Here is a 20141-nt window from a genome sequence, read left to right on the forward strand (position 1 = left end):
CAAAGTGAATTTAAAGTGAATTTAAGCATTGCCATGCTTTTTGTTCTTGCTGTAAATCGCTCTGGATTAAGAGCGTCTGCTAAATGTCTAAATTGTAAATTGTAAATTGTTGTTTAACATCGTTTAATGCAATCAGACTTTTCTGTTTGGATGTATGGGCTGTCGAGGCCAGAAAGTATATATTTTGCTACTCGGCAGGCGTTCCCACATAACATCCCCGGTATGATGATGATGTCACGCACATACCCTCTATTCTGGATTAAGTAAGTGAGCCGGAGAGGCTTGTCGTCTGTTTCATGGAGTCTATCCCCGTTACAAAGCCCTGGGAGATGGACTGCTGAGGTTGTGCACCACATAACTAAAAAATAATACATCACATCTTCCAACATCATACCCCTCACTCAGGCGACCCATCCGGGGTTGATCAAATCCCGATTTACGTCCCAGTAGCTACCCTTGATCAGTCCATCAGGGAATGAGCAAGGCCACACAATCCGTTGCTCCGGAACTACTCTGCCGGTACTGGGAGAACCAAAATCTGGCGCGTGGAAGGACTAGGCTCTGTGAGTTGACTCCTGACCGGGCCCCTCCTACGTCTCACCAGGTCCGCTCTCCCCAGGCCCAGGACCTGTGCGTTGCACCAGACTCCCAGCACCAGGCACTGCATTCAGGAGTGGTGGACTATAATGGCCCTCCTAAAGGCCTCACGAGGTTTGTTGGGCTTCCTCCTCACAGAGGACACAGGCTGGGGCGCTAACCCATACTGCTCCCCTCCTCACGGAGGACACAGGCTGGGGCGCTAACCCATACTGCTCACCCTGGAGGACACAGGCTGGGGCGCTAACCCATACTGCTCCCCTCCACACGGAGGACACAGGCTGGGGCGCTAACCCATACTGCTCCCCTCCTCACGGAGGACACAGGCTGGGGTGCTAACCCATACTGCTCACCCTGGAGGACACAGGCTGGGGCGCTAACCCATACTGCTCACCATGGAGGACACAGGCTGGGGCGCTAACCCATACTGCTCACCCTGGAGGACACAGGCTGGGGCGCTAACCCATACTGCTCACCCTGGAGGACACAGGCTGGGGCGCTAACCCATACTGCTCACCCTGGAGGACACAGGCTGGGGCGCTAACCCATACTGCTCACCCTGGAGGACACAGGCTGGGGCGCTAACCCACACTGCTCACCCTGGAGGACACAGGCTGGGGCGCTAACCCATACTGCTCACCCTGGAGGACACAGGCTGGGGCGCTAACCCATACTGCTCACCCTGGAGGACACAGGCTGGGGCGCTAACCCACACTGCTCACCCTGGAGGACACAGGCTGGGGCCCTAACCCATACTGCTCACCCTGGAGGACACAGGCTGGGGCGCTAACCCATACTGCTCACCCTGGTGCCGTCTACATTCCGGCTGTCACCCGTCTCTCCGGTGGTCACCAGACTATACCTGGTGGTCACATAGTCTATTCCTATGAGTCACTATAAATAGAATAACTATAACTAAAAAAATACATGGCATGGATGCACCTGGGACGTATCCTCAGTGATGTTTCCTGAGGTCATCACCTGGGACGTATCCTCAGTGATGTATCCTGAGGTCAACACCTGGGACGTATCCTCAGTGATGTATCCTGAGGTCAACACATGGGACGTATCCTCAGTGATGTATCCTAAGGTCATCACCTGGGACGTATCCTCAGTGATGTATCATGAGGTCAACACCTGGGACGTATCCTCAGTGATGTATCCTGAGGTCAACACATGGGACGTATCCTCAGTGATGTTTCCTGAGGTCAACACCTGGGACGTATCATCAGTGATGTATCCTGAGGTCAACACCTGGGACGTATCATCAGTGATGTTTCATGAGGTCAACACATGGGACGTATCCTCAGTGATGTATCCTGAGGTCAACACCTGGGACGTATCCTCAGTGATGTTTCCTGAGGTCAACACCTGGGACGTATCCTCAGTGATGTTTCCTGAGGTCAACACCTGGGACGTATCCTCAGTGATGTTTCCTGAGGTCAACACCTGGGACGTATCCTCAGTGATGTTTCCTGAGGTCATCACCTGGGACGTATCCTCAGTGATGTTTCCTGAGGTCATCACATGGGACGTATCCTCAGTGATGTTTCCTGAGGTCATCACCTGGGACGTATCCTCAGTGATGTTTCCTGAGGTCAACACCTGGGACGTATCCTCAGTGATGTTTCCTGAGGTCAACACCTGGGACGTATCCTCAGTGATGTATCCTGAGGTCAACACCTGGGACGTATCCTCAGTGATGTTTCCTGAGGTCAACACCTGGGACGTATCCTCAGTGATGTATCCTGAGGTCAACACCTGGGACGTATCCTCAGTGATGTATCCTAAGGTCATCACCTGGGACGTATCCTCAGTGATGTATCCTGAGGTCACCACCTGGGACGTATCCTCAGTGATGTTTCCTGAGGTCAACACCTGGGACGTATCCTCAGTGATGTTTCCTGAGGTCAACACCTGGGACGTATCCTCAGTGATGTTTCCTGAGGTCAACACCTGGGACGTATCCTCAATGATGTTTCCTGAGGTCAACACATGGGACGTATCCTCAGTGATGTTTCCTGAGGTCAACACCTGGGACGTATCCTCAGTGATGTATCCTGAGGTCAACACCTGGGACGTATCCTCAGTGATGTTTCATGAGGTCAACACCTGGGACGTATCTTCAGTGATGTTTCCTGAGGTCAACACCTGGGACGTATCTTCAGTGATGTTTCCTGAGGTCAACACCTGGGACGTATATTCAGTGATGTTTCCTGAGGTCAACACATGGGACGTATCTTCAGTGATGTTTCCTGAGGTCAACACCTGGGACGTATCCTCAGTGATGTATCCTGAGGTCAACACCTGGGACGTATCCTCAGTGATGTTTCCTGAGGTCAACACCTGGGACGTATCTTCAGTGATGTTTCCTGAGGTCAACACATGGGACGTATCTTCAGTGATGTTTCCTGAGGTCAACACCTGGGACGTATCTTCAGTGATGTTTCCTGAGGTCAACACCTGGGACGTATCCTCAGTGATGTATCCTGAGGTCAACACCTGGGACGTATCCTCAGTGATGTTTCCTGAGGTCAACACCTGGGACGTATCTTCAGTGATGTTTCCTGAGGTCAACACATGGGACGTATCTTCAGTGATGTTTCCTGAGGTCAACACCTGGGACGTATCCTCAGTGATGTTCCTGAGGTCAACACCTGGGACGTATCTTCAGTGATGTTTCCTGAGGTCAACACATGGGACGTATCTTCAGTGATGTTTCCTGAGGTCAACACCTGGGACGTATCCTCAGTGATGTTTCCTGAGGTCAACACCTGGGACGTATCTTCAGTGATGTTTCCTGAGGTCATCACCTGGGACGCATCCTCAGTGATGTTTCCTGAGGTCAACACCTGGGACGTATCTTCAGTGATGTTTCCTGAGGTCAACACCTGGGACGTATCTTCAGTGATGTTTCCTGAGGTCAACACCTGGGACGTATCTTCAGTGATGTTTCCTGAGGTCATCACCTGGGACGCATCCTCAGTGATGTTTCCTGAGGTCAACACCTGGGACGTATCTTCAGTGATGTTTCCTGAGGTCAACACCTGGGACGTATCTTCAGTGATGTTTCCTGAGGTCAACACCTGGGACATATCCTCAGTGATGTTTCCTGAGGTCAACACCTGGGACGTATCCTCAGTGATGTTTCCTGAGGTCAACACCTGGGACGTATCCTCAGTGATGTTTCCTGAGGTCAACACCTGGGACGTATCCTCAGTGATGTTTCCTGAGGTCAACACCTGGGACGTATCCTCAGTGATGTATCCTGAGGTCAACACCTGAAACGTATCCTCAGTGATGTTTCCTGAGGTCAACACCTGGGACGTATCCTCAGTGATGTTTCCTGAGGTCAACACCTGGGACGTATCCTCAGTGATGTTTCCTGAGGTCATCACCTGGGACGTATCCTCAGTGATGTTTCCTGAGGTCATCACCTGGGACGTATCCTCAGTGATGTTTCCTGAGGTCATCACCTGGGACGTATCATCAGTGATGTTTCCTGAGGTCAACACCTGGGACGTATCCTCAGTGATGTTTCCTGAGGTCAACACCTGGGACGTATCCTCAGTGATGTATCCTGAGGTCAACACCTGGGACGTATCCTCAGTGATGTTTCCTGAGGTCAACACCTGGGACGTATCCTCAGTGATGTATCCTGAGGTCAACACCTGGGACGTATCCTCAGTGATGTATCCTAAGGTCATCACCTGGGACGTATCCTCAGTGATGTATCCTGAGGTCACCACCTGGGACGTATCCTCAGTGATGTTTCCTGAGGTCAACACCTGGGACGTATCCTCAGTGATGTTTCCTGAGGTCAACACCTGGGACGTATCCTCAGTGATGTTTCCTGAGGTCAACACCTGGGACGTATCCTCAATGATGTTTCCTGAGGTCAACACATGGGACGTATCCTCAGTGATGTTTCCTGAGGTCAACACCTGGGACGTATCCTCAGTGATGTATCCTGAGGTCAACACCTGGGACGTATCCTCAGTGATGTTTCATGAGGTCAACACCTGGGACGTATCTTCAGTGATGTTTCCTGAGGTCAACACCTGGGACGTATCTTCAGTGATGTTTCCTGAGGTCAACACCTGGGACGTATATTCAGTGATGTTTCCTGAGGTCAACACATGGGACGTATCCTCAGTGATGTATCCTGAGGTCAACACCTGGGACGTATCCTCAGTGATGTTTCCTGAGGTCAACACCTGGGACGTATCTTCAGTGATGTTTCCTGAGGTCAACACATGGGACGTATCTTCAGTGATGTTTCCTGAGGTCAACACCTGGGACGTATCTTCAGTGATGTTTCCTGAGGTCAACACCTGGGACGTATCTTCAGTGATGTTTCCTGAGGTCATCACCTGGGACGTATCTTCAGTGATGTGTCCTGAGGTCAACACCTGGGACGTATCCTCAGTGATGTTTCCTGAGGTCAACACCTGGGACGTATCTTCAGTGATGTTTCATGAGGTCAACACCTGGGACGTATCTTCAGTGATGTTTCCTGAGGTCAACACCTGGGACGTATCTTCAGTGATGTTTCCTGAGGTCAACACCTGGGACGTATCTTCAGTGATGTTTCCTGAGGTCAACACCTGGGACGTATCTTCAGTGATGTTTCCTGAGGTCAACACCTGGGACGTATCCTCAGTGAGGTTTCCTGAGGTCAACACCTGGGACGTATCTTCAGTGATGTTTCCTGGGGTCAACACCTGGGACGTATCCTCAGTGATGTTTCCTGAGGTCAACACCTGGGACGTATCTTCAGTGATGTTTCCTGAGGTCAACACCTGGGACGTATCTTCAGTGATGTTTCCTGAGGTCAACACCTGTGACGTATCCTCAGTGATGTTTCCTGAGGTCAACACCTGTGACCTATCTTCAGTGATGTTTCCTGAGGTCAACACCTGGGACGTATCTTCAGTGATGTTTCCTGAGGTCAACAGGGTTTCGGGTCTTCCAACATCATAATAATACTACCCCCGTTACAAAGCCCTGGGAGATGGACTGCTGAGGTTGTGCACCACATAATCAGTACTTACCTCACTGCACGACTTGCCACGCCCAAGCCGTGCTACTCACACGCTGAGTTGGCGGCGCACCGGATCTAACCATGCAGATCTACAAGCTCACAACGCGTTCAGTTGCAACTTGTATAGTAAACTTGCAGATCTATTTTTTAGTGAATAAGCATACGGTTGCAACTCGGGCCGTTTGAAGAAATATAGCGGATTTAAGTGGAAGGGAATGACATTAAATTCTGGCGGGGCTTTCAGGTGAACTGAAGCTCATGTTATATCCAATTAACTAATATTGGACACATTAATGTAAATGAGAAAGGCCTAAATAACCGTGGACACTCCAAGACAACCTTTCAATCTTTTCAACCGTCCTGCACAGGACCTGTTTACATCTGACACGGTGGAGTCCACACAGGAACGACTGACCATCTCTGGGTTGGAAGCTCAGACCATTGGCATGATGGTGAACTATGTCTACACTTCAGGGGTGTCCTTATCCACTGATAATGTGCAGGTAATGTAGTATTATCACCATAAACGCTATTCAACGTCTCCATTTTGCTTCTAAATACCATCGGTGCTAATTAAAGATAATTAAGCAATATTACACGAGAGGGTGTGGTTTAACGTGATTATTGCCGCGACAGTGATGCGGTCAGGAACGAGACGTAGTCGAGTTCCGCAAGCATCCCTGAAGTGACAATAATCACGTTAAACCACACCCTCGAGTGTAATATTGCAATTATACAACAGTTACCCTTAAAACTAAGAAAATCGCTGAAAAAAATGACAGATGTAGTCACTACGACCACAAATGTCCCAAGAAACTAGCTAGCCTAGCCACCGAGCTTGCTGCGCTCTGGGAAAACAGAGCAGCTGAATTATTTGTTTTGATTAGGTGTGGAGTGGTGCTCGTTTGATCCACGGCTAGAAGGCTGTTTCAACCAATCAGATTGCTTCCTCGAAACGACCTGTTGTATAATGTTGTTTATTTTCTCGGCAGGCCCTGCTGGCAGCATCGACCTTGTGGAATGTCACGGCTGTTGGAAAGGCCTGCTGTGACTCCATGGAGAAGGAGATGCTGTTGGAAAGGCCTGCTGTGACTCCATGGAGAAGGAGATGAAGGAGACCTTGTGGAATGTCACGGCTGTTGGAAAGGCCTGCTGTGACTCCATGGAGAAGGAGATGAAGGAGACCTTGTGGAATGTCACGGCTGTTGGAAAGGCCTGCTGTGACTCCATGGAGAAGGAGATGAAGGAGACCTTGTGGAATGTCACGGCTGTTGGAAAGGCCTGCTGTGACTCCATGGAGAAGGAGATGTTGGAAAGGCCTGCTGTGACTCCATGGAGAAGGAGATGAAGGAGACCTTGTGGAATGTCACGGCTGTTGGAAAGGCCTGCTGTGACTCCATGGAGAAGGAGATGAAGGAGACCTTGTGGAATGTCACGGCTGTTGGAAAGGCCTGCTGTGACTCCATGGAGAAGGAGATGAAGGAGACCTTGTGGAATGTCACGGCTGTTGGAAAGGCCTGCTGTGACTCCATGGAGAAGGAGATGATGGAGAAGGAGATGGACGCCTGCTGTGACTCCATGGAGAAGGAGATGATGGAGATGGACGCCTGCTGTGACTCCATGGAGAAGGAGATGATGGAGATGGACGCCTGCTGTGACTCCATGGAGAAGGAGATGGAAAGGCCTGCTGTGACTCCATGGAGAAGGAGATGCACAAACAAAGATTGAAGCTGTCTGGGAGGGTAAAGGTGAGACTCTTTCACAAGGTCACAAATACACAAGGTCACAAATACACAAGGTGCAAATACACAAGGTCACAAATACACAAGGTGCAAATACACAAGGTGCAAATACACAAGGTCACAAATACACAAGGTGCAAATACACAAGGTCACAAATACACAAGGTGCAAATACACAAGGTCACAAATACACAAGGTGCAAATACACAAGGTGCAAATACACAAGGTGCAAATACACAAAGGTGCAAATACACAAAGGTGCAAATACACAAGGTGCAAATACACAAGGTGCAAATACACAAGGTGCAAATACACAAAGGTGAAAATACACAAGGTGCAAATACACAAGGTCACAAATACACAAGGTGCAAATACACAAGGTCACAAATACACAAGGTGCAAATACACAAGGTGCAAATACACAAGGTGCAAATACACAAGGTGCAAATACACAAAGGTGCAAATACACAAGGTGCAAATACACAAGGTGCAAATACAGTACCATATTCATGTTATGGTCCACATACCTTATCATTATTGGTTAATTGAATGCACAGGAACACAATGGAAAACTAGCCTTTCGGGCTTCTTGTGTTATCCTTTTAGCATCATTGTGTAATCGTACCACTGTACTAACTGTAAAGTAATCAATCAATCAATCAATCAATCAGCAACATAGATGGATAATTGCACAGGTTAGTTAGTTTGGTTATGAATCTTAATTTTAAATGCAAATTAGATTTAGAGTTTTGACAAGGCATCTTAACCTGTTTCCACCCGACCCGAGACCATATGCAACCTATAGCAACATGTTTTAACCCTAACCCGAGACCATATGCAACCTATAGCAACATGTTTTAACCCTAACCTGAGACCATATGCAACCTATAGCAACATGTTTTAACCCTAACCTGAGACCATATGCAACCTATAGCAACATGTTTTAACCCTAACCCGAGACCATATGCAACCTATAGCAACATGTTTTAACCCTAACCCGAGACCATATGCAACCTATAGCAACATGTTTTAACCCTAACCCGAGACCATATGCAACCTATAGCAACATGTTTTAACCCTAACCTGAGACCATATGCAACCTATAGCAACATGTTTTAACCCTAACCCGAGACCATATGCAACCTATAGCAACATGTTTTAACCCTAACCCGAGACCATATGCAACCTATAGCAACATGTTTTAACCCTAACCTGAGACCATATGCAACCTATAGCAACATGTTTTAACCCTAACCTGAGACCATATGCAACCTATAGCAACATGTTTTAACCCTAACCTGAGACCATATGCAACCTATAGCAACATGTTTTAACCCTAACCCGAGACCATATGCAACCTATAGCAACATGTTTTAACCCTAACCTGAGACCATATGCAACCTATAGCAACATGTTTTAACCCTAACCTGAGACCATATGCAACCTATAGCAACATGTTTTAACCCTAACCTGAGACCATATGCAACCTATAGCAACATGTTTTAACCCTAACCTGAGACCATATGCAACCTATAGCAACATGTTTTAACCCTAACCCGAGACCATATGCAACCTATAGCAACATGTTTTAACCCTAACCTGAGACCTTATGCAACCTATAGCAACATGTTTTAACCCTAACCCGAGACCATATGCAACCTATAGCAACATGTTTTAACCCTAACCCGAGACCATATGCAACCTATAGCAACATGTTTTAACCCTAACCCGAGACCATATGCAACCTATAGCAACATGTTTTAACCCTAACCTGAGACCATATGCAACCTATAGCAACATGTTTTAACCCTAACCTGAGACCATATGCAACCTATAGCAACATGTTTTAACCCTAACCCGAGACCATATGCAACCTATAGCAACATGTTTTAACCCTAACCCGAGACCATATGCAACCTATAGCAACATGTTTTAACCCTAACCTGAGACCATATGCAACCTATAGCAACATGTTTTAACCCTAACCCGAGACCATATGCAACCTATAGCAACATGTTTTAACCCTAACCCGAGACCATATGCAACCTATAGCAACATGTTTTAACCCTAACCTGAGACCATATGCAACCTATAGCAACATGTTTTAACCCTAACCCGAGACCATATGCAACCTATAGCAACATGTTTTAACCCTAACCCGAGACCATATGCAACCTATAGCAACATGTTTTAACCCTAACCCGAGACCATATGCAACCTATAGCAACATGTTTTAACCCTAACCCGAGACCATATGCAACCTATAGCAACATGTTTTAACCCTAACCTGAGACCATATGCAACCTATAGCAACATGTTTTAACCCTAACCTGAGACCATATGCAACCTATAGCAACATGTTTTAACCCTAACCTGAGACCATATGCAACCTATAGCAACATGTTTTAACCCTAACCCGAGACCATATGCAACCTATAGCAACATGTTTTAACCCTAACCCGAGACCATATGCAACCTATAGCAACATGTTTTAACCCTAACCTGAGACCATATGCAACCTATAGCAACATGTTTTAACCCTAACCTGAGACCATATGCAACCTATAGCAACATGTTTTAACCCTAACCCGAGACCATATGCAACCTATAGCAACATGTTTTAACCCTAACCCGAGACCATATGCAACCTATAGCAACATGTTTTAACCCTAACCCGAGACCATATGCAACCTATAGCAACATGTTTTAACCCTAACCTGAGACCATATGCAACCTATAGCAACATGTTTTAACCCTAACCTGAGACCATATGCAACCTATAGCAACATGTTTTAACCCTAACCTGAGACCATATGCAACCTATAGCAACATGTTTTAACCCTAACCTGAGACCATATGCAACCTATAGCAACATGTTTTAACCCTAACCTGAGACCATATGCAACCTATAGCAACATGTTTTAACCCTAACCCGAGACCATATGCAACCTATAGCAACATGTTTTAACCCTAACCCGAGACCATATGCAACCTATAGCAACATGTTTTAACCCTAACCCGAGACCATATGCAACCTATAGCAACATGTTTTAACCCTAACCCGAGACCATATGCAACCTATAGCAACATGTTTTAACCCTAACCCGAGACCATATGCAACCTATAGCAACATGTTTTAACCCTAACCCGAGACCATATGCAACCTATAGCAACATGTTTTAACCCTAACCCGAGACCATATGCAACCTATAGCAACATGTTTTAACCCTAACCCGAGACCATATGCAACCTATAGCAACATGTTTTAACCCTAACCCGAGACCATATGCAACCTATAGCAACATGTTTTAACCCTAACCCGAGACCATATGCAACCTATAGCAACATGTTTTAACCCTAACCTGAGACCATATGCAACCTATAGCAACATGTTTTAACCCTAACCTGAGACCATATGCAACCTATAGCAACATGTTTTAACCCTAACCCGAGACCATATGCAACCTATAGCAACATGTTTTAACCCTAACCCGAGACCATATGCAACCTATAGCAACATGTTTTAACCCTAACCTGAGACCATATGCAACCTATAGCAACATGTTTTAACCCTAACCTGAGACCATATGCAACCTATAGCAACATGTTTTAACCCTAGCCCGAGACCATATGCAACCTATAGCAACATGTTTTAACCCTAACCCGAGACCATATGCAACCTATAGCAACATGTTTTAACCCTAACCCGAGACCATATGCAACCTATAGCAACATGTTTTAACCCTAACCTGAGACCATATGCAACCTATAGCAACATGTTTTAACCCTAACCTGAGACCATATGCAACCTATAGCAACATGTTTTAACCCTAACCTGAGACCATATGCAACCTATAGCAACATGTTTTAACCCTAACCTGAGACCATATGCAACCTATAGCAACATGTTTTAACCCTAACCTGAGACCATATGCAACCTATAGCAACATGTTTTAACCCTAACCTGAGACCATATGCAACCTATAGCAACATGTTTTAACCCTAACCCGAGACCATATGCAACCTATAGCAACATGTTTTAACCCTAACCCGAGACCATATGCAACCTATAGCAACATGTTTTAACCCTAGCCCGAGACCATATGCAACCTATAGCAACATGTTTTAACCCTAACCCGAGACCATATGCAACCTATAGCAACATGTTTTAACCCTAACTCGAGACCATATGCAACCTATAGCAACATGTTTTAACCCTAACCCGAGACCATATGCAACCTATAGCAACATGTTTTTACATTTTTGGAATAAACGAAAAAAAGGTTTTCCAGACAATGCAGGTTAGGATTTAGAAGGCGTGTTAAATCTAAGGTGAAAACAATCTTTACTATCTGACCGTTTATTCCATCCCCTCCTATCGTCATCTCAAGCAGGGCATCAGGCCCTGGTCTCCTGGTCCTCCTGGTCCTCCTGGTCCTGGACCTGGCCCAGGTCTTCCACCCTCACTGCAGACTGAGATGTTTCAGGACTGGGACCATCCCAAGAAGGTGTTGGAGGGTCTGAACAGACTGCGTCTCAGCAACACCTTGTGTGATGTGATTCTGTGCTGTGAGGGACAGGACTTCTCCTGTCACAGAGCTGTACTGGCCTCCGTCAGCTCCTACTTTGAGGTGAATACACACATTTTTTGACCTGCTCTATTTTAAAGGACCACTTTTTTTCAACAAAGGTTCATGTTTTAAGTTGTTATTAGAGAAAGTAAATGATGAGTGTTTTCATGTGCTGCTTTCTTCCTTTTTAGGGATTTTAGCTGTTTTTGATTCGAGCATGGGGCTAAATATGTAAAAAATGTTATAGCAATTTATTTTTTGTATTATTTACTATAGTCCTACTAGACCCAAAGAAATTACATCTGGCCACAAAAGATCACAGGATCTACTGAATGTAAAGGAGGCCTACTGGGGGGAAGCCACACTGTGTGAGGATCTACTGAATGTAAAGGAGGCCTACTGGGGGGAAGCCACACTGTGTGAGGATCTACTGAATGTAAAGGAGGCCTACTGGGGGGAAGCCACACTGTGTGTCGTAGGATCTACTGAATGTAAAGGAGGCCTACTGGGGGGAAGCCACACTGTGTGTCGTAGATCACAGGATCTACTGAATGTGAAGGAGGCCTACTGGGGGGAAGCCACACTGTGTGTCGTAGATCACAGGATCTACTGAATGTAAAGATGGCCTACTGGGGGGAAGCCACACTGTGTGAGGATCTACTGAATGTAAAGGAGGCCTACTGGGGGGAAGCCACACTGTGTGTGGTAGGATCTACTGAATGTAAAGGAGGCCTACTGGGGGGAAGCCACACTGTGTGTGGTAGGATCTACTGAATGTAAAGGAGGCCTACTGGGGGGAAGCCACACTGTGTGTCGTAGGCTCAATATGTCAGTTTGACACATTCAGGACTGTCATGGACTGGGTTACTAGAGGGTGTGTCCGAATTCCCGAAGTGCTTATTAAAAAACATTTCATAGATAATTTTTGTTTGAAACTGTGGTTGAGTCTGTTTGGGTAGCGATGAGGGTTGACTTTGGGATAGTGTTTTAATGGAACTCCAGAATTTGTCAGGGTTTCGGCTACACTCCGACAAGGTGGAGATGATTTGGCCTTCCGAATCATGGTAAGGCAGTTATTTCGGATATGATAGAAAATGTTCCACTGGAGGCTTTGATGTACCACGGAGTCACTGGAGGCTTTGATGTACCACGGCGACATCAAAGACTCCTGGAGGCTTTGATGTACCACGGAGTCACTGGAGGCTTTGATGTACCACTGGAGGCTTTGATGTACCACTGGAGGCTTTGATGTACCACTGGAGGCTTTGATGTACCACTGGAGGCTTTGATGTACCACTGGAGGCTTTGATGTACCACGGAGTCACTGGAGGCTTTGATGTACCACTGGAGGCTTTGATGTACCACGGAGTCACTGGAGGCTTTGATGTACCACTGGAGGCTTTGATGTACCACTGGAGGCTTTGATGTACCACTGGAGGCTTTGATGTACCACTGGAGGCTTTGATGTACCACTGGAGGCTTTGATGTACCACTGGAGGCTTTGATGTACCACTGGAGGCTTTGATGTACCACTGGAGGCTTTGATGTACCACGGAGTCAATGGAGGCTTTGATGTACCACTGGAGGCTTTGATGTACCACTGGAGGCTTTGATGTACCACTGGAGGCTTTGATGTACCACTGGAGGCTTTGATGTACCACTGGAGGCTTTGATGTACCACTGGAGGCTTTGATGTACCACAGAGTCACTGGAGGCTTTGATGTACCACGGCAACATCAAAGACTCCCGCTCGTTCCGTCTCGTGCTAAAAAAAAAGTGGTTTTCCACTTTACTGTAACATTATGTGTGTATATGTAATTATTTTCTCTTGGAAAACAACACAATTATGGACATTTCACCAGCTGATTTGCACTGTATGTAAACTGTGATGGAACAAATACATCAGATTGCATCTTTTCAACGTTGCACAGGCGATGTTTACATCTGGCATGATGGAGTCCATCTGGCATGATGGAGTCCATCTGGCATGATGGAGTCCATCTGGCATGATGGAGTCCATCTGGCATGATGGAGTCCATCTGGCATGATGGAGTCCATCTGGCATGATGGAGTCCATCTGGCATGATGGAGTCCAGGCGATGTTTACATCTGGCATGATGGAGTCCAGGCGATGTTTACATCTGGCATGATGGAGTCCAGGCAGGAACGATGTTTACATCTGGCATGATGGAGTCCATCTGGCATGATGGAGTCCATCTGGCATGATGGAGTCCATCTGGCATGATGGAGTCCATCTGGCATGATGGAGTCCAGGCAGGAACGATGTTTACATCTGGCATGATGGAGTCATGATGTTTACATCTGGCATGATGGAGTCCAGGGCAGGAACGATGTTTACATCTGGCATGATGGAGTCCAGGCAGGAACGATGTTTACATCTGGCATGATGGAGTCCAGGCGATGTTTACATCTGGCATGATGGAGTCACAGGCGATGTTTACATCTGGCATGATGGAGTCCAGGCAGGAACGATGTTTACATCTGGCATGATGGAGTCCAGGCAGGAACGATGTTTACATCTGGCATGATGGAGTCCAGGCAGGAACGATGTTTACATCTGGCATGATGGAGTCCAGGCAGGAACGATGTTTACATCTGGCATGATGGAGTCCAGGCGATGTTTACATCTGGCATGATGGAGTCCAGGCGATGTTTACATCTGGCATGATGGAGTCCAGGCGATGTTTACATCTGGCATGATGGAGTCCAGGCGATGTTTACATCTGGCATGATGGAGTCCAGGCGATGTTTACATCTGGCATGATGGAGTCCAGGCGATGTTTACATCTGGCATGATGGAGTCCAGGCGATGTTTACATCTGGCATGATGGAGTCCAGGCGATGTTTACATCTGGCATGATGGAGTCCAGGCGATGTTTACATCTGGCATGATGGAGTCCAGGCAGGAACGATGTTTACATCTGGCATGATGGAGTCCAGGCGATGTTTACATCTGGCATGATGGAGTCCAGGCAGGAACGATGTTTACATCTGGCATGATGGAGTCCAGGCAGGATGTTTACATCTGGCATGATGGAGTCCAGGCAGGATGTTTACATCTGGCATGATGGAGTCACAGGCGATGTTTACATCTGGCATGATGGAGTCCAGGCAGGAACGATGTTTACATCTGGCATGATGGAGTCACAGGCGATGTTTACATCTGGCATGATGGAGTCCAGGCAGGAACGATGTTTACATCTGGCATGATGGAGTCCAGGCAGGAACGATGTTTACATCTGGCATGATGGAGTCCAGGCAGGAACGATGTTTACATCTGGCATGATGGAGTCCAGGCAGGAACGACTGACCATCTCTGGGTTGGAAGCTCAGACCATTGGCTTGTTGGTGAACTATGTCTACACTTCAAAGGTGTCCTTCTCCACTGATAATGTGCAGGTAATGGAGAGAGAGAGAGAGCGAGAGAGAGAGAGAGAGAGAGAGAGAGAGAGAGACTGCTGGTCATCAAATTATTGGCTTAGGAATGAAACCAGAGAAACAAAAAATAGACCCTGGTGACTAACTCCCTGTTTCCATCCTGTGTTCCTATATTTATCTCGACGGTTATAGAGAAAGCTCATCTCAGTATAAGTCCAACTAAAAACCAACGTAATGATGTCTGACGTAATGACGTAATGACGTAATGATGTCTGATGAAGGTTAATACATTTATATTTAAAATAATGTTTTATCAGCTATCAGGTATGGACCCCACATGGACAAATTGCATCATCAACTTCCCTATTGAGTGAAAGATTAACTATGTCTAAAATAAATACAATATTTAAGGTGTTTTAAGTTTTAACCCTATAGAACACTAAACCCAGGATACTTTCACCCGGACAATTATATTTTTGTAATTTTCATAATGTTGCTGATGTCTGAGGTGGGCGGGTCCTTCAGTACCTTCATGATGCTCAGTGACATCATAATGTTGCTGATGTCTGAGGTGGGCGTGTCTTCCAGTACCTTCATGATGCTCAGTGACATCATAATGTTGCTGATGTCTGAGGTGGGCGGGTCTTCCAGTACCTTCATGATGCTCAGTGACATCATAATGTTGCTGATGTCTGAGGTGGGCGGGTCTTCCAGTACCTTCATGATGCTCAGTGACATCATAATGTTGCTGATGTCTGAGGTGGGCGGGTCTTCCAGTACCTTCATGATGCTCAGTGACATCATAATGTTGCTGATGTCTGAGGTGGGCGGGTCCTTCAGTACCTTCATGATGCTCAGTGACATCATAATGTTGCTGATGTCTGAGGTGGGCGGGTCCTTCAGTACCTTCATGATGCTCAGTGACATCATAATGTTGCTTATGTCTGAGGTGGGCGGGTCTTTCAGTACCTTCATGATGCTCAGTGACATCATAATGTTGCTGATGTCTGAGGTGGGCGGGTCTTTCAGTACCTTCATGATGCTCAGTGACATCATAATGTTGCTGATGTCTGAGGTGGGCGTGTCTTCCAGTACCTTCATGATGCTCAGTGACATCATAATGTTGCTGATGTCTGAGGTGGGCGTGTCTTCCAGTACCTTCATGATGCTCAGTGACATCATAATGTTGCTGATGTCTGAGGTGGGCGGGTCTTCCAGTACCTTCATGATGCTCAGTGACATCATAATGTTGCTGATGTCTGAGGTGGGCGTGTCTTCCAGTACCTTCATGATGCTCAGTGACATCATAATGTTGCTGATGTCTGAGGTGGGCGTGTCTTCCAGTACCTTCATGATGCTCAGTGACATCATAATGTTGCTGATGTCTGAGGTGGGCGTGTCTTCCAGTACCTTCAAGGTAGGTTTGTTTTCCTGCCCACATCCCTTGTGTTTCCTACAGGTGTTCGGGTTAGGGTTAGGGTTAGGGTTAGGTGTTAGGGTTAGGGTTAGGGGTTAGGGTTAGGGGTTAGGGTTAGGGTTAGGGGTTAGGGTTAGGGGTTAGGGTTAGGGTTAGGTGAATGAAGGTAGGGTGAGGGTTAGGGTTAGGGTTAGGGTTAGGGGTTAGGGGTTAGGGTTAGGGTGAGGGTGAGGGTGAGGGTGAGGGTGAGGGTGAGGGTGAGGGTGAGGGTTAGGGTTAGGTGAATGAAGGTAGGGTGAATTCCACCCGTGTTTAGTGATAGGGTGAAAAATCTCAATAAACCCACAATGGGCTTTTCTTTTGTCCCAGGAATGGGTTGACCAAAGGAGACGTTCCCAAATCATTGTTTTTCGGAATATCTTTAAAATAATGCCCACATTTTCACCGATTTTGCCAGTCATGATGAAATGGTGTTGTTTGTGAAAAGTCATGATGAAATATCAATGAAGAGTACCTCAAGTTGCCACGTACAGCATTGCGGTACTTCAATATATTTTGATACTTGAACATCTTTTTATGGAATATATGACATAAAATATACCCGGGTTTAGTGATGGTGTGACAAAAGTAAATTTAGTGTTCTAGGGTTAAAGTTCTTATTTGTACTATACCTTTTAATAATGCAATCAATCAATCAATCAATCAAACACCTTGTTAACCTACAGTTACGTGCCACCGACCTTGTCCGTTTCTCTTTGCTGAGGTTTGCGTGATCTGCGCATTTCAACATCAATGCTTTAAATATACGTAATTTACTCCAGGCCCTGCTGGCAGCATCAAGCTTATGGGATGTCGAGGCTGTTGAGACGAATGCTTTGACTACATGTTGGTTCACATCGACATAGAGAACTGTGTAGAGTTGTACTGCGTCGCTAAGAGGTACTCCTGTGATGCTGCCAAAAGGTTGGCGAAACGCAGCCTGGATTACATTCTGGAACACTTCACTGAGGTTCACCAGCAGGTCAGTGAATGAGGGATGAATGAGGGATCTCCTATAACTTTGTTTTATATTTACTATTATTACAACACTCTGCCTCACTAGACCAGCCTGTAGCACTTGCCCTAGCCTTCACGATCATGCGGGCTAATGCAAAGGTTAAACATGACGTTCAGATCAGATGACATGTTACATATACAGATGTTACTTATACAGATGTTACTAATACAGATGTTACATATACAGATGTTACATATACAGATGTTACTTATACAGATGTTACTAATACAGATGTTACATATACAGATGTTACTTATACAGATGTTACTAATACAGATGTTACTTATACAGATGTTACTTATACAGATGTTACTTATACAGATGTTACTTATACAGATGTTACTTATACAGATGTTACTTATACAGATGCCAGGTTCATTTGGTGACCCACGACATTCTAAACTAAAAGTTGCATAGTTCATAGTTCATAGTGCATAGTTCATAGTGCATAGTGCATAGTTCATAGTGTATAGTTCATAGTTCATAGTTCATAGTGCATAGTTCATAGTGCATAGTGCATAGTTCATAGTGCATAGTTCATAGTTCATAGTTCATAGTGCATAGTTCATAGTTCATTGTTCATAGTTCATAGTGCATAGTTCATAGTGCATAGTTCATAGTGCATAGTTCATAGTTCATAGTTCATAGTGCATAGTTCAAAGTTCATTGTTCATAGTTCATAGTGCATAGTTCATAGTGCATAGTTCATAGTGCATAGTTCATTGTTCATAGTGCATAGTTCATAGTTCATAGTGCATAGTTCATTGTTCATAGTTCATAGTGCATAGTTCATAGTGCATAGTTCATAGTGCATAGTTCATTGTTCATAGTTCATAGTTCATAGTTCAGTGTTCATAGTGCATAGTTCATAGTTCATAGTTCATTGTTCATAGTGCATAGTTCATTGTTCATAGTGCATAGTTCATAGTTCATAGTTCATAGTTCATAGTTCATAGTTCATAGTGCATAGTTCATAGTTCATAGTTCATAGTTCATAGTTCATAGTTCATAGTTCATAGTTCAGTGTTCATAGTGCATAGTTCATAGTGCATAGTTCATAGTTCATAGTGCATAGTTCATTGTTCATAGTTCATAGTGCATAGTTCATAGTGCATAGTTCATAGTTCATAGTTCATAGTGCATAGTTCATAGTTCATTGTTCATAGTTCATAGTGCATAGTTCATAGTGCATAGTTCATAGTGCATAGTTCATAGTTCATAGTTCATAGTGCATAGTTCAAAGTTCATTGTTCATAGTTCATAGTGCATAGTTCATAGTGCATAGTTCATAGTGCATAGTTCATTGTTCATAGTGCATAGTTCATAGTTCATAGTGCATAGTTCATTGTTCATAGTTCATAGTGCATAGTTCATAGTGCATAGTTCATAGTGCATAGTTCTTTGTTCATAGTTCATAGTTCATAGTTCAGTGTTCATAGTGCATAGTTCATAGTTCATAGTTCATTGTTCATAGTGCATAGTTCATAGTTCATAGTTCATAGTTCATAGTTCAGTGTTCATAGTGCATAGTTCATAGTGCATAGTTCATAGTTCATAGTGCATAGTTCATTGTTCATAGTTCATAGTGCATAGTTCATAGTGCATAGTTCATAGTGCATAGTTCATTGTTCATAGTTCATAGTTCATAGTTCAGTGTTCATAGTGCATAGTTCATAGTTCATAGTTCATTGTTCATAGTGCATAGTTCATAGTTCATAGTTCACGGCAATGATCTTGTTCTTTTGAACGAATCGATCATGAACGACACATCACTACTATTGTACTCAACCTGTCGCCACCAAAGTAGAAACATTCAATGATATTTAGTCTGTTTCATTAAACAAACATTTATTAGTGACCACTTCCGAGGATGAAAAACAGTACGTCAGTATGGAACATTGGAGCATTGGAACAGACTAGAGTCTACATTTATCAGCTAATCTACTGGAAATATTGTTTTTCTACCAATAGGAAGAGTTCCTCTCTCTCTCCGTGGAAGGGCTGACAGAGATCCTCTCCAGTGACCATCTGAGTGTCCCCAAGGAGGACATGGTGTTTGATGCTGCCATGCTGTGGTTAGACAGCAGTCCTACTACCCGCAAGCTGGGCTTTCACAAGGTCTGTCCTACTACCCGCAAGCAGGGCTTTCACAAGGTCTGTCCTACTACCCGCAAGCAGGGCTTTCACAAGGTCTGTCCTACTACCCGCAAGCAGGGCTTTCACAAGGTCTGTCCTACTACCCGCAAGCAGGGCTTTCACAAGGTCTGTCCTACTACCCGCAAGCAGGGCTTTCACAAGGTCTGTCCTACTACCCG

The 20141-nt window shown here is 45.4% G+C and overlaps 1 protein-coding gene across 1 annotated transcript in view; it reads left to right on the plus strand.

The window, feature by feature from the left end:
* Window positions 1-6753, plus strand: part of LOC306918418 (kelch-like protein 12) — a gene marked incomplete at both ends in the record, with an annotated part of 10028 nt that extends 3275 nt beyond the window's left edge. Inside the window, 2 exons of the mRNA XM_079531323.1 lie at window positions 6010-6144; window positions 6634-6753. Of these exons, the coding sequence (XP_079387449.1) occupies window positions 6010-6144; window positions 6634-6753 (255 nt within the window). The remainder of the gene's footprint in view (window positions 1-6009; window positions 6145-6633) is intronic.
* Window positions 6754-20141: the final 13388 nt, after the last annotated feature.

The sequence above is a fragment of the Electrona antarctica genome (assembly GCF_951216825.1).
Source record: "Electrona antarctica genome assembly, contig: scaffold_104, whole genome shotgun sequence".
In the NCBI taxonomy this organism is placed as follows: Eukaryota; Metazoa; Chordata; class Actinopteri; order Myctophiformes; family Myctophidae; genus Electrona; species Electrona antarctica.